Source organism: Hyalella azteca, unplaced genomic scaffold (genome assembly GCF_000764305.2).
Source record: "Hyalella azteca isolate HAZT.00-mixed unplaced genomic scaffold, Hazt_2.0.2 contig5737, whole genome shotgun sequence".
Classification (NCBI taxonomy): domain Eukaryota; kingdom Metazoa; phylum Arthropoda; class Malacostraca; order Amphipoda; family Hyalellidae; genus Hyalella; species Hyalella azteca.
Genome location: NW_025935919.1, coordinates 73,234 through 89,903, shown reverse-complemented (window position 1 = coordinate 89,903; position 16,670 = coordinate 73,234). Strand labels below are relative to the sequence as shown.

The 16,670-nt window shown below is 37.7% G+C and overlaps 1 protein-coding gene across 1 annotated transcript; it reads right to left on the bottom strand.

The window, feature by feature from the left end:
* Nucleotides 1-5,669: 5,669 nt before the first annotated feature.
* On the bottom strand, nucleotides 5,670-16,664 carry LOC108681715 (chitin deacetylase 1; the record flags this gene model as incomplete). Its single annotated transcript, XM_018170777.1, has 11 exons — nucleotides 5,670-5,857; nucleotides 7,221-7,352; nucleotides 8,103-8,273; nucleotides 9,014-9,243; nucleotides 10,350-10,374; nucleotides 10,536-10,632; nucleotides 11,199-11,404; nucleotides 12,542-12,657; nucleotides 13,738-13,887; nucleotides 14,410-14,514; nucleotides 16,628-16,664. Coding segments are annotated over 11 exons (1,419 nt in total), but the record flags the coding sequence as incomplete, so codon positions are not given.
* Nucleotides 16,665-16,670: the final 6 nt, after the last annotated feature.

Here is a 16,670-nt window from a genome sequence, read left to right as displayed (position 1 = left end):
ATAACTGTGTATGGTTTCTGTGTTCCACCCAGAACCAGCTTGTGCAGATCCAGCGTGTGCAGAACTTGCGTGTGCAGAACTAGCGTGTTCAGAACCAGCGTATGCAGAACCAGCGTGTACAGAGCTAGGTTGTACAGTACTAGTGCTAAGATGTGCGTGGTTAGTACACTTGGAACCACCAGCAGAGGTATCACAAGCTGGAAAACTGCAAGCAAGAGGGTATTCGTTTCGAGATTCACTATGAGCTTGAGTTGGAACTTGAGCTTGAGTTAGACCCCCAACTTGAAATTGTACGTAAGATCGTTGGGGATGTGGGGATGAATGATGGGGATCTGTTTCCATGTCCCCATGAGGAGGGGGGACACGTGGACACTGCGAAGACTCCATCACGAATAGCGGATCAAAAATTACCTTTTATCTTCTCCGGGAACTCAAAAAGTTTATAAAAATTATCATACATAACAACTACCCGTATCCATTGTCTATTGTTTTTCAGGGATGGAAGAAATTGTCAAGCCATTTTTGACCCGGTCAAAGCTCTACAATAACCTAAATTGGGCCTGGTATTGGGCACGACTCAGGGCTGGGTATTGGGCACGACTGAGGCCGGGTATTGGGCACGATGGAGGTTTTAGGTGATCACGAAGTTTACAAGTTCATGGCTGTCGCGCAGATTGCCTTCTTACGGCTGAATTAAAGACAACTTGGAATGAGTACTGCAACACCTCCAACACTGCCTTCAAACGCAACATTCAGAGACACTTCATTTATTTGGTTTTGAATTTCATGCACTAGGTGACGATTTTTTGAAAAAAAAACATGAACACTTATCGCTGCTGTCTCACAAACGTAAGGCAAAAACACTTATCGCTGCTGTCTCACAGACGTAAGACACAAATACTTATCGATGCTGTCTCCCAGACGTAAGACACAAACACTTATCGATTGTATCTTAAATTTGGAGCAGTTATCACTGGTATCTTAAATGCGAATTCTTCATCACCGGTCGTTATTTACATCAGCAAGCTATTGACTTTTTAAGATCTCATTTAAATGAGTCGTTGACTTACATTTAATGAATGTCTAAACCCGTACAAAAAGCGAAATTTTCAGAACATCCTAATTTTATATAAATACAATTAGTGGATGCATTACGCAAAAATGTAAGCCTTAAGATCAACGTTCGAGTTTCGATTGAATTTCATTCGAAGTAACAGGCCGACTGGCCGACCTAAGGAATAAAAATGAGAAATAATAGTAAATTTGTTCTGCACAAAAAAAAAAAACAAGGCATTAAAATAGAATTGCATGCATATAATTGACCAAAAAATACACAAAATTAATACACAAAATATTAACATGAATTACCTAATCAACAGAACTATTTTATCATAAACTATAACTGAGGGGCGGCATTAGTGGGTTCCAGCCTTGGCAAACTCAGTTCTAGGATTCGCTGATGGGCGGAGCTTGCATGACAGCCGTTGAAAGTGGTGCATGCAGCATGGCCTTGGGTTAGTGTCACTACTCAAACTCTGGGTACTAGATGCCTGGTAGAATCTTAAGGTCTTTTGCGGTATTACGGCGGCAGAGTATAGAGACGCGCGCCAGACGATCGAGGACGAATAATGGATTAATATTTAGTGGCCTTAATATTGATATTATTATTATTATGGGCTTCGCAGCCATACATGTGAATTCATAGGAGACTGGACTTTGTATTAATGCATATTGTACCAAAAGAGTATGGTATCGCGGCATGGTGTTGCAAGTTTATGAGGTATATTGAGGTATGCTTGAAAGATTATGGAGCATTTTAAACAGAGCATTTCAAGTTGCGTGTGAATGTTATGTTGTGTGAGTACGTTGAGAGAATCAAGTTTTGCTGCGTTCGTAGAAGTTCATCAAGTGTTTAGTGTGTGTTCTCATTGAAATATAATAAGTTTTCACAGCTGAACGCAAATTCCGCGAACCCTTGAAGAAACAAAACACTCGTAAAAATAAATTGAAAAAAAAGGAATTGGAAGCGATAACGAGTGTTGGTTAGCCGGAGTAGATAACAGAGCATAAGATAACAGGCGAGAACAGACGCCTTTTTGTTCTCGAGTACAGACACATGAGCGTCAAAAATGCACATCCAATTAGTGCGCGTACATCAGCAGCCCCGCTTCAATTAGTGCACGTACAGCCCCGCTTCAATTAGTAGGCGTTAGGTTGTGATCTCTCGATGTGGCAATGTATCTCCAGATTTATGGACAAAGAAGACGAAAATGTTACCCGTTGCAGTGCAACGGGTAACATTTTCGTCTTCTTTACCCGTTGCAGTGCAACGGGTAAGTTTCATTCAAGATGTAGCGCGATTTTTGGGTCGAAAAAAAAATCGGTTTTCCGATGCCGACCGCCAAAAATGGATTTCAGATTCGTAATCTACACCCCAAAAAACATATAATTCAAAAAAAAAACACCCTTTTTTTGGATGTAGTTAATCTGCAATAATACCTGGTTCCTTTCACACAATATACATAAAAAACGTTTTACCGATCCTTTGAGCAGCGTAATCATTATGAAATAGTCTTCCTATCCTACCCGAAAAAAATCATAATATAATATCGCACCCAAGCAATTCACGGCACAAAAATGTCAAGCTTTGAAGCTCAACGTTCACAATACCGGCATAGCTTCCAGCACTGAATTATCGAAACATTCCACTGGGTTCGTCTGAACCGTTGAGTTCATTTCTGTATGGGAGAGGGCCGGGCACAACTAATGCATCGTTCTGTATAGCTTATACGAGATGAATACTTGGAGTCCACATCGGTCGTCGAGACACCACCACGCGGGTTCGGTTCGGGTCGCCCAGCTGCTACAGTACATTAGTCTTCACGAGAAAAAAAAAATTCTTCACACTGAAATAATAGAAGCACTTCCCCTAAATGCATGTCCCATTCTTAATTGAGCACTAAGATAATGTTCAAGAGTCGCAGAAAAAATGTATGCGATGCGGGGAGCTCAATAATTACATTTCCACGAGTTTTGTGGCTACACCCTCCCTTCGCAACGTTCCTAGACGTAATGAATGAGACGGCAGTCAGCAGGCTAAGCGGGCGAGTTTGTTGAGCACATGTGCACGTCTGGGTGACTTCACAATTCTTTATTGAGTTTCATTGTTTATTTACATGTCAACTATTTTTATCCGATCAAACGTTTCATAGTGAAAATTTAACATGAATAGTTGTTCAATCTTCATTCCACTAATATTGTTATTAATTTGGTTAAGACAAATGTTGAACTTTCTCTCATCTGTGGTAAGGATTTCAGTGAAGTACAAAACATGCCAGACACCACTAACCAGTATATCAGTAAAATTAATATTTCGATAATAATTACTCACTTAGAGATAAAATTGAAGTTATTAATTTTTAGGTTCATCCAGGTGAAGCTTTCAGCATTAAATTTATACCGAAAAATCTTCGAAATGCTGTGATCTTGTGTAAAACATGAATCAGTATAGCGGTGCTAAGACACCCCCGACACCTCCTGATATTTCTAACACCAGTGAGGAATTTTCTAGGGGAGAATTGACGCACACTGAGGAATTTCAAGGAATAGTGTCGCATAAATTGCATTATTCAGTACATTTATGTCAAAATTGAAAATTTAGTCAATGTCATATTCGTTGCGGGAAGTTATAATAATTAAATGTCAATATGTAAGGAGGTTCAAAAAAGGTTCCAAGGAGTTATGATTGTATACAACGAAATGGTGTTTTTTTGGTAAACAGGAATTATATTGTACGATATATGTTACTAGCGTGTGTTTTTTATTTCCTATGGCAACTGAAACAACTTTCATCTAAACGTTTGATTGCTCCGAGGTTGTTGCTACCCGGCGGCCGATGCAGGATTAGAAGTAGCCTTCACTTCAGTTTAGTTCGTTTTCTGAGAATTTATTTTGAGGGATAACTACTTATAAATGTTGACGATAGATCTGCTCTAATTTATCTGTATTAAACTCGCCTTAGAAGCCTACATTTGAGTCGCATTCACAGGCACGGTGAAATGCAACAAAGTGTCGTGGAAATTTTGGGTTTTCGCTTAGAGGATCCAGTCTAAATAAAAAAATATGTGCGAAATATTTTATTGCGAACGAGATAATAGAGAGCGAAGTTAACAAGATATATAAGTATAAAAAGACAGAACATATAACAGATAACAGATATCAAAGTATAACAGGACAAAACAGGTAACAGAGAGTAAAGTATAACAAGACAGAACATAAACAACATATAACAGATATAACATATAACAGACTAAACAGCTAACAGTGAGCGAAGTATAAAAAGACAGAACATATAACAGATATCAAAGTATAACAGCCTAACAGGACAAAACAGGTAACAGAGAGCGAAGTATAACAGAACTAAACAGAAAACAGAGAGCGAAGTGTAACAAGACAGAACATATAACAGATATCAACGAATAACAGGACAAAACAGAAAATAGAGAGCGAAGTATAACAGGACAAAACAGAAAACAGAGAGCAAACTATAACAGAACAAAACAGGGTTCAATATAATAACAGATAAAGTTATCGTATAACAGGTCATACAGCAGACATGAGAACGTTCTTCCTAAGCTTATAATAAAATTTAATAAAGTTTATGACTTTAGCGTCTAGCTGTAGACACATAAGTCGAATTTCAAAATGTTTTTTCCGTATGAATAACTTTAATTTTTGGACTTATTAATCACCTGCAATATTTTTTATAGTTAAATTTCAACAACGTGGTATGGATGCAATATGGTGATTTGCACTCGTAAGAAAATTGGTCTCTAATGGGTTTAAAATAATAACATTTCAAAGAGTTTATAGTTCTAACAATAAATTAGATATCACATTTTGTGTGGTGGCATAGGCTGGACTTATTCCCATTACAAATTACGACTCAATATATGTTTTACAATGTCATGAACAAATGCCTCTATTAACATATGATATAAACATAATTTTCTAGTAATATCGGTATACATTTTCGAAAACACTAATATTCATAGAATCGCCATTTATAAATATTCTTTCGATATCGCGTAGGAAATTAATAAAGTACAATTGGAATACTAAACATAGCGTATAAAATACTAATATTTAATATAGACCTATTTAAAGTACAAGTGGAATACAAGATATAACTTTTAAAATGATAATATTTAATATAGACTTATTTAAAGTACAAGTGGAATACTAGATATAACGTATAAAATATTAATATTTGATATAGACCTATTTAAAGTACAAGTGGAATACAAGAAATAACTTTTAAAATGATAATATTTAATATATACTTATTTAAAGTACAAGCGGAATGCAAGAAATAACTTTTAAAATGATAATATTTAATATAGACTTATTTAAAGTACAAGTGGAATGCAAGAAATAACTTTTAAAATGATAATATTAAATATAGACTTATTTAAAGTACAAGTGGAATACAAGATCTAACTTTTAAATATTATTATTTAATATAGACCTATTTAAAGTACAATTGAAATACAAGATATAACTTTTAAAATAATAATATTTAATATAGACTTATATAGAGTAAAAAAATATAATATATTTTTATATATTATATATATTTTATATAAATATAGAGTAAAATACAAGTGGAATACAAGAAATAACTTTTAAATATTATTATTTAATAAACTTATTTAAGATCAATGCCGAACTCGTTCTTGATCCAGGGGTAGACCTGGGGGCACTCAAAGCAGGTATGCAGCCAGCGGTCACCCCGCACCGCGGGACTGCGCAGCTTACACACCTCCTCCAGGTTACACGCCTTGTCCTCCATGGGCACCTGGAGCAGGGTGGGGTGGTAATGAGCACTGTCTTAACATGTTTATACTGTAACACCTGTATATACTGTAGTAAACTGTATAAAATGTAATAAGTTGAATAGTGTATATACAAGGTTGTAATACACACAGTAATGAGGCAGGGTGGTAATGTGTACTGTGATAACCTGTATACTGTAATAACCTGTATACTGTATATACAGGGTTGTAATACACACAAACTAACCGGTACCGTATATACAGGATTGTAATATGCACTGTAAAAACCTGTATATGCAGGGTTGTAATATGTACTGTATGTAATAGCCCGTATACTGTATAGGCAGGGTTGTAATATAAACTGTAATAACCTGTATACTGTATATACAAGGTTGTAATACATGCTGTTATAACCTGTATAGGTACTGCATAGACAGGGTTGTAATGTATACTGTAATAATCTTCATTAAATACTTTTTGCAAGTTTAGTTGGAGACAACGGAATGCATTTTTTTATAATTTTCTTGTTTTTTTTCATCTGATTATCTTCCTTTTTCTTTATCGCTACGATTAAATTCGAGGAAGAAACAATCCAAAGATCAAATAGAGCTTTAAAATGTTCAAAGCAAACAGCCTAAAACTCCGAGCTCTAATTAGATTGTTTTCGTTCCTCAAACGAAAATTATTACATAGAACTTCATAAGATTTCAGTTTCTTTACTTGTCCAATAAGATAACCAGAGTTGTTAATCGACACAAAAGAAAATAAACTTTTAAGAAATTCTAAATAAAAATGAAAATTTTTTCAACTAAATTTGTATATTATACGAGTACTGTAACGTGATGTATTATTGGCGTTACTGCTTGCCACACTCCCCTCACCCGCCACACTCCCCTCACCACTGTATACTGTATAGGCAAGGTTGTAATGTATACTGTAATAATCTTTATTAAATACTTTATGCAAGTTTAATTGGAGACCACGGAATGCATTTTATTGATAATGTTCTTGTTTTTTTTCATCTTATTATACACTTGCATTAGGGTAAAACCCATCATTCACTCAAGTTTACTTAAAAAGATAATCATTTTTACGTAGAACTTCATAAGACTTCAGTTTCTTTACTTGTGTAATAAGATAATCAGAGTTGTTAATCGACAGAAAAGAAAATAAACTGTAAAGAAATTTTAAATTAAAATGGAATTTTTTTCAACCAAATTTGTATAATACACATGTACTGTAATGTGATGTAATATTGGTGTTACTGCTTGCCACACTCCCCTCAACTCCCCTCACCTGCCACACTCCCCTCACCTGCCACACTCCCCTCACCTGTCACACTCCCCTCACCCGCCACACTCCCCTCACCTGCCACACTCCCCTCACCTGCTTGCCACATTTCCACGGCTCGAAGGTGTTTATTTGCGAGGCGGGCGTCGGTTCCCTCATCCAGGAAATAACTTCTTGGTTATTGACGATGAACACGTCGGGCAGCTTAGCCATCGCGTCCAGGAAACGCTGGTGATTAATGCGATGAAAATTAGTAATTAAAACCCACCATATGATGAAAATTAGTAATTAAAAATCAACGAGTATCGATTAATTATCAGTGGTGATGAATGTGATGAAAATTAGCAATTAAAATCAACGAATATCGATGAATTATAAGTATTGATTAATGTGATGAAAATTAGTAATTATAACCCACGAGTATCGATGAATTATCGGGAAATGCAGGGTAAAGATGAACTATAATTGGTGATAAATTAGACCAGGAGCGATAAAAATTAAAATGGTTTTACGTGTCACGCGTTGCGTTCAAAGTATTGGGTAATAATAAAAAATTTAAGAAATTTACATTCGATTGCATGAGAACAAAAATAAAATTGCAGGATAATCTAATTTCGACACAGAATTGACATATAAGCTCAATTCAATCACACGAAACTAGACGAAGATATCTATTTCATCACCAATATCAGTAACAAAATAACTATTCATCCTAATAACAACAAACTATTCTTTCATCCTCAGGAGCTTTATTACCTCGAAGGCGCGCTGGTTTTTTTCATTCTAATAACAAATAATAATTATACTTTCATCCTCAAAAGCTTTATTACCTCGAAGGCGCGTTGGTTTTTTTCATTTTAATAATAACTAATAACTATTCTTTCATCCTTAAGAGTTCAGTGCCGACACCTCTATTCTATTCTATTCTAAGAGCTTAATAACAACATACTATTCTTTCATTCTCAAAAAATGTATTACCTCGAAGGCGCGTTGGTTTTTCTTATACTTGAACCAGATGGTGTGGAAGAATAGGCCGTATGGCGCTCTGTTGGAGTTGTAGTGGCGGTGGAAGTTGTGCATGAGCAACTCAAACACCTGGTCCTCGTCGTGGAAAGGGGGACATTGATCCAACATGGCACATGTGTACTCCTGTAGGGGGCGAGGGGGATACGACAGTCATCGTGGGGATAGGACTATGAAAGAAGGTTAGTCCTTGCGGTTTATGTGCATCAATTTGTGCAGCGATTTCAGTTTACTCAGAAACTATTAAGAACCTACTCGTTTTTTTTTTCAACATGACGCATGTGTATTCCTGGAGGGGCCGCGAGGGGGGATACAACAGTCATCGAGTGGATTGAAGGAGGTTAGTCTTTGCAGTTTATGTGGATAAATTTGTGTAGCGATTTCAGTTCAGTCGTAAAGTATCAAGAACCTACTCATATTCTCCCATTGCATAATACAGCAGCCAAAATATAAGCCTTAATTGAACACCACAATTAAGTATCTGGACCCACTTGGTATCACCACATTCAAAAACATCGAGAACTTCTCATACTCCAACTGCATTATACTATCAATCTTAAAAACTGGTAGAATCATAAGCCTCCTGAAACCGAACAAACCTCATACAGAGGCAGCCTCCTATAAACCCATTACTCTCCTATACACATCATCTAAAGTTATATAGTGACTCATATATACTCTCCCCACATTCCCCTCTCTCCCACAACCAAAAGACTTCCTTGTCCAAACCTCGACACACCTTCCATCATGACTTGGTTGTGCATCAGCCGGCGTCCTAGGCTGCAACATCACACTATTCCCCTTGACCATTCATAACCCATTTTTCCTAGCCCCACACTCTTCCACAGGATGAAGGACACACTCACCCCCGCCTTGAGCTGATTAAGGACGAGTTCCCAGATGCCGGGGAAGGACCGGCTGGGGCAGCGTTGGCCGGTACCGATGCAGGTATGTGGGATGCGGTAGTCGAGGGTGTAGGGCCACAGCGGGGGGTCCGAGAACGGGGCCACCATCGAGGAGTCGTACACGAAGCCAAACTCCCGCATCATGATCATCTGTCTGTTCCAGCCTACACGGAGGTACGGTACACGGACACCTGCACACGGGCTTACTTCAAGTAAAGTGTTCAACTACATGGAAAAATAAGGTTAACACGTTGACTACGTATTGATACATATGCGTACCACGAAATGTATTTCTCCAGGAGGTAGTGATACATAATTCAGGTTACCTAAAATCGGCCAATCCAAAAACAAAAAAGGCCAACAAAGGCCGAGAATTCAATGTATACTAGTTTATTTGTAGGTTCCGCTATAAAAATTCAATTTATTTTCTTTTTCAGTATTTAAAATTTAATTAGGAAGTACCCTTATCATAAATTTTATCTGGCCAACGCAATTGAGCAAACTAAATCACGGAATTTGTCCGGAAAAATGACCGTCTGGCAACCCTGCTTAAAAATAAGTACAAAAAATGAAATAAAAGTACTAGATGAAGCAATCGTAGTCAACGTGTTAAGTATTCAATTATACTTAAAAATTCAAGTATTAAGTAGAAATTCAAGTAAAGTATTCATCTATACTGAAAAATTCAAGTATTAAGTAGAAATTCAAGTAAAGTATTCACCTACGTATACTGAAAAATTCAAGTAAAGTATTCAACTATACTGAAAATTCCAAGTAAAGTGCTAAACTATACTGAAAAATTCAAGTAAAGTATTCAACTATGCTTAAGAATTGAAGTAAAGTATTAAATTATACTTAAAAATTCAAATAAAGTACCTACTCAACTGTAATTAAAAATTCAAGTAAAGTGTTCAACTATACCTAAAAATTCGAGTGAAGTTTTCAACTATACTGAAAATCAAGTAAATTATGAAACTATACTTAAAAGTTCGAGTAAAGTGTTCAACTATACTTAAAAATTAAAATAACGTATTAAATTATATTAAAAATTCAAGTAAAGTATTCAACTATACTGAAAAATGAAAGTAATTTAACTATACTTAAAAATTAAGTAAAACTCGAGGGAAATAAGGGGACGTTGGCCTGGGGAGAGGTAAGGGTTGGAAGCATTTCACACGAGGAATTCGTGTTTAATACATGTGTATGGATGGGTGAGTTTGGTCCATATCCATCATTACACCATCCATCCTGGAGCCATCACTCACCCCATAAATCCTCCTCCCTGCCTCACCCTCACCCCACAAATCCTCCATCTTGCCCCCCTCACCCCATGAATCCCCCATCCTGCCCTCCTCTCATATGGATGGGTGTGTTTGGGCCATATCCTTCATTAAACCATCCATCTTAGTGGTGATGGCGACATCACTCACCCCCACAAATCCTCCACCCAGCTCCCCCTCACCCCACAAATCCTCCATCCTACAGCAAATCTGTTGATGATGTTGGCCTGTCCTACGAACTCATCGAACCAGTCCTCGATGGTGGCGTTGTGGCTCCAGTAGCTCTCAGGACCGCGGTGTCTGTAACCAGCGATCGGGTCATACATCAGTAACTTCTAATTAAACATTACATATGAATCCAGTATATTGTCCAATACACGTGAATACTGTCACTACATACCTACCAATATCCAGTAGCTCTCAGGACCGCGATGTCTGTAACCAGCGATCGGATCATTCATCAGTAACTTCTCAATAAATATTACTTATGAACCCAGTATACTGTGCAATAGACGTGAATACTGTCACTATACATACCTACCAATATACATTTATAATGTCAATATATTTTCTCCAAAAGACGTTCATCATATGTGAAGCTTATTCTATTCATTAACAGACAAATTAAATGTCGGGATGACCCATTATATCGGTTATTTTTACTTTGAATTTCATGGCTAATCACACTGCATTTATTCCATATAATCTATTCATCAAATCAGAATTAATTACAAAAATTCAATATCAGGTCATTGCGAGTGTAAACTTTCAGACATTAAACTTGAGAAAATTTTACAAAATTGCAGATGTCTCGGATTTATCATATCACTTCCCGATCCTGATAAACGTGCATGAAATCAACTCACGTGATTGAATGCACGGCAATTTCGTGCCCGAGGTTCCACAGCTTCTGCACGTATGCGTAGTTCGTGAATTCGTGCGACACGTAAAACGTTGCGTGCAGAGGGCAGCCGTTAGGGTTCTTACGGTCCTTCATGAAGAGACGTTCGTAGAGCTCCCAGTTCTCGTTGTTGACTGCGTCGTCAAATGTTATCGTGATCATTTGTGGTACCTGCATGCATCGTTGTAATAACATTAAAATGAGCAATTCATTACAAAATAGTGTAAGTATTTTTACTGTAAATTAGTTATATTTTTATTGTATTTTAAGTTATGTAACCGAATCAGCTAGTTTCATGAACAAACATGAATGTTTTGCAATTCAACCGAGCCCAGAGACTGGTAAGAATCGCCTAGTATAATTCACGAGGTTTGGTGTTTTGACCAATCCCATACCTCATCGAAATTGCTAACATAGATTTGGGTCTGAATACCTAACCTACAACGTCACATGCGAATGATAAAATATTATAATATATTATTGATATATATAAAATACATAAAATCCAACGGCACCAAGTTTGAACTCCTCAGACACCGAATCGTTTCGCCGCTATACTGGAATATAGCGAAGCATGGAGGTGATGACGTCCAAAAGACACATTATCCTGTCTGGAGCACTACACACTAAAAAACCTGTTTAAAGCACCACACAGTACACACAAAGACCAGTTTCAACTACCGAACAAACCACTTACAAGCTTCTTTTGTACCATATTAAAGCACCACACAGTACACACACAAAGACCAGTTTCAATTACCGTACAACGCACACACTAGCTTCTTTTTCTACCATATTAAAGCACCACACAGTACACGCACAAAGATCAGTTTCAACTACCGAACAAACCACACATGCACAAGATTCTTTTTGTACATATTAAAGCACCACATAGTACACGCACAAAGACCAGTTTCAACTACCAAACAAACCACACACAAGCTTCTTTTTAATAGCGGTTTCAGCGTTTATTATAGGCCGTAGGCCTGTCGCCGATTCTTAACATCGCAGAAAATTCACAGCATTTTGAGGTCTCGAACACGCAACTCACTGCTACAATTCTGCTGTGCTTAACCGCCCGGCCTCCTTGCCGATTCTGACCAGAAACTGGCGCACCGAGCTGGGATCGAACCCGCGCCTCTCTGCGCCAATCTTGGTATACTCTGAACTTTAACCACTGGGCCACCCATATTAAATGTTTGTTCCATATTAAAGCACCACACAGTACACATACAAAAACCAGTTTCAACTACCGAACAAACCACACACAAAATTCTTGTTGTAGCATAAAACAGAAGGCAAGAGCACCTGTTTAGGCTCCAGGTTTCCGGGCACCAGCGTGCCATCTCTGCTGCAGAAGCAGTCGGGCAGACTGCAGTTGCGCGGGTCGCATAACTTGGCCGCGTTGGGATCGTGATGAGCGTCTGATAAGGCGGGGATATTAGAGTGATGAGATTGCGGTGATGTTCTTTTTATCTTGTTAATTTTTAAACTTTAAACTCAGATTTTCATAACATGATTACAACCGGCGTCATTAGAAAAATGTATGAAAAAAATCAATGTTTTTGCGCTTGTTATTTTTAAACTTTTAACTCGAGGTTGCTGTGATGTTCTTATTTGAGCTTGTTAATTTTCAAACTTTAAACTCAGATTTTCATAATATGATTGCAACCGGCGTTATTAGAAAAATGTACGAAAAATGAATGTTTTTTTGAGCTTGTTAATTTTTAAAGTTCAAACTCAGATTTTAATAACATGATTGCATCCGGCTTAAATAGAAAAATGTAAGAAAAAAACAATGTTTTTGAGCTTGTTAATTTTTTTATATCGAACTCAGATTATGATAATATGATTGCATCCGGCGTCAATAGAAAAATGTATGAAAAATATTTGTTTTTGAGCTTGTTAATTTTTTAATTTCAAACTCAGATTTTCATGACATGATTGCAACCGGCGTTATTATAGAAAATGTGTGAATAAATCAATGTTTTTTGAGCTCGGTAATTTTTTTATTTCAAACTCAGATTCTCATAACATGATTGCATCCGGCATCATTATAAAAATGTATGAAACATATTAAGAAGGACAATGAATGGCCAGAGAGAAGAATAAAAAAATAAAAGGTCAGGAGGAGGCAAAACAGCGCTGGGCACACTATCATATTAATGATTTTAAACGTATTTTGGAACTAAGTTGTGTTACTAACATGATGTGATGATGTGAACATAATGATGTGATGATGTGAACATAATGATGTGATGATGTGAACATGATGATGTGATGATGTGAACATGATGATGTGGTGCAGTGAACATGATGATGTGATGCAGTGAACATGATGATGTGATGCAGTGAACATGATGATGTGTTGCAGTGAACATGGTGATGTGATGCAGTGAACATGATGATGTGGTGCAGTGAACATGATGATGTGGTGCAGTGAACATGATGATGATGTGCATTGGACGTGATTATATAAGCATGACATTGGACGATGAACTCACCACACCATCCCTCATCACTCTCGTCATCACAATCAACATGGCCGTCACAGAAGAGGTGTCGGGGAAGACACACGCCATCCCCACAGGCCAGCTCCCCAGGGGGACATATGGGGTTGTCGGTGCTCAACAGCGGCTTGGCTGTTGTCACCTCTGTTGGGGGGGGGGAGGAGTAGGGGATTAGATGAGAACTCTTGGGGGTAACAACCTTCCCTCAAGCAAATGACATTGAAAAAACGTTTAACTAAAGTTAATTCGTTGAAATAACGTTTAATTTAACGTTGATTCAACGTCATTTTCCCGGTGAAAAGGTATGCTTCACTTGGGAATCTAGGCTTAGGGGATGCAGTGAAGTAAACCTCTGAGATAGAGATCGATTTAGATGAAAAATTGAGAGATAAATTTTTCTTAAGTAACTTCTAAATTGAAAGTGAGAACCCGCCTTAAACACTCGTTTAAGTTAAATTTACTGAAATATGGCTCATTAAGCTTCGTTCGTGTGAATGCATGAGAGACAGCATGATTGCGGAACTGATCTTGGGTGCATGGACCCTGAACATGAGTGAACTTATGGGTTAATGCGCGGGTTAAGGTATGGGAAAAGTGAAGGTATGGGCATGAGTAAAGGCATAGCCAGCGGGCCAAGAAAGATGGGTAAAGACACGAGTTACTCACGCATTCGCACGTCGCAGCTGAAGACGTTGCTCTTGAAATCGCAGATTTGTCTGTTGATGTCGAAGAGCAAACTGACGGAGCACTTGAACTCATACACTTCCCCCTCTGTGGAGAGTGAAAGTAAGTTATTAATGTTGAGTTGAATATGGTTTCAGTACTAAAGATATAGTACTTAGTGTTGGTACTTAGCGCTAGTGCTTAGCGCTAGTACTTAGCGCTAGTACTTAGTANTAAATACCGCCATTTAGCAACAACCTCATCCTAAACCAGTAAACACCTCATCTTAACCGTTTCCTCATCAGTCTAAATACCCCTTAACTTAACCTTCAACCGTTAAACCCCCATTTTTGAGTTTGTTCACCACGCTACACACCCCCAACCCATCCATACCTCCTTATTCCTTCATTTTAATGGTTTATCATCATCCGAATAGACATCCCTAACCCCAACCTACCTCCTAAACTCCCCCACCCCTCTCCCCGCAGAACAGTAGCGATCTCTCCAGAGCACAGCTTGAAAGTCGCCAGTAAATTAGGTCGCGGAAAGGAAAGCGCAGTTGTCGCTTCCGGACAAAAAAAAAAAAAACTTTCCATGTTTTCCCACAAGCACGCTTAGACTTGTAGTTTTTTTCTCGGTTTCTATTTAAACTTTTTACAATACGTTGTTTGTGAGGTAAGATTTTGCCATACAAAGGGAATATCGTTATGGGGAAGTTGACTTTAATTTCCATTTGTAAACACTGTCGAGCCGGTATCTGCTAGGTGGTGACTCGACTCTATGTAGGGCACGTTCGATTACCAAGTGCTTGCCAGGGCAAATGGGTTGTGGAAGCTGTCTTCAGTGTAAAAATGTTTGTGCTTAAACCCTTTTTACGTGAAACATTTTACCTTTCTAATGTTGCACAACGTAATAAAATTAAAATATTCAGATATGAACAGCAAACTCGCGGTGTTAAAAAAAAAATAGAAACTGGGCCGGCAAACGGCTGAAAGATTGATTTGATGCACATCGACATTCGAATTATATTAGTTTCTGCATTAGCATAATAAATTATAAACGTAAGACAGCTTAGATTTGAGTTTTTACTTTGCTTGCAGACCACGATCCCGGTTGAGTCATCCTATAACGGTCGTCTGTTCGTAAAATATATATTTGTTGGGACTTGGGAGTCCGATTGAAATTTGCATTTTTCGAATGTTCATAACATGTAAAAACGGCATCTGTGACAATTTATTGCAATTGTCCACTAGTCGGCAAACTTAGAGATAAAATTGTAATAAATATTACTTATTTATTTATAAATAAATAAATAAGCAATTTTCAATCTATCAATTCCATCTCCAAAATAAATGGTCATAGTCATAGGCTGCGATATCTTGAAGAAAAATTAAACACGTAACGAAAATAACTTAGACTTAGTAGATTAGCAAAGAAAATGTCAATTTCTAAAACGACTTATGGCTATATTGAGAAAAAAACTCAATTTCGAAAGCGCTTCTCACAACAAACAAATGGAATTATTGCGAGTTCATGTCATAAAGGATTAAAATTACCTGGCGAAAATGTAGAGTTGGCTTGCGTAGTGACCACTAGTGCTGTTAGCGCGAGAACGGCAGCGTCAACCAAGCACGACTGCATGATGGCGACTGACGACTTGCTGATCGAGAATTAGAGAGCAACTTTGCTGATTGAGAATTAGAGAGCAACTTTGCTGATTGAGAATTAGAGAGCAATTTTGCTGATCGAGAATTGGAGAGCAACTTTGCTGATCGAGGATTAGAGAGCAACTTTGCTGATCGAGAATTGTAGAGCAACTTTGCTGGTCGAGAATTAGAGAGCAACTTTGCTGATCGAGAATTGTAGAGCAACTTTGCTGATCGAGAATTAGAGAGCAACTTTGCTGATCGAGAATTGTAGAGCAACTTTGCTGATCGAGAATTAGAGAGCAACTTTGCTGATCGAGAATTAGAGAGCAACTATATTGCAGACTCCTGCATAGATGATAAGCTGACAACCGCAAACTTTATAGCCAGAACTAGCTACAAATTTTAATGTGATGGACAACACAAAGCCAAATTTGATTGCATTCAGATAAAAGATAAAATTTTAATATGCAATCTGTCTCTTATACACATCTAGATGTGTATAAGAGACAGAGGTAGTACTTGCTGCACTCACCCAGACAGAGGTGGTACTTGCTGCCCTCAACAGCACTCACCCAGACAGAGGTAGTACTTGCTGCACTCATTATTCCCCCAGAC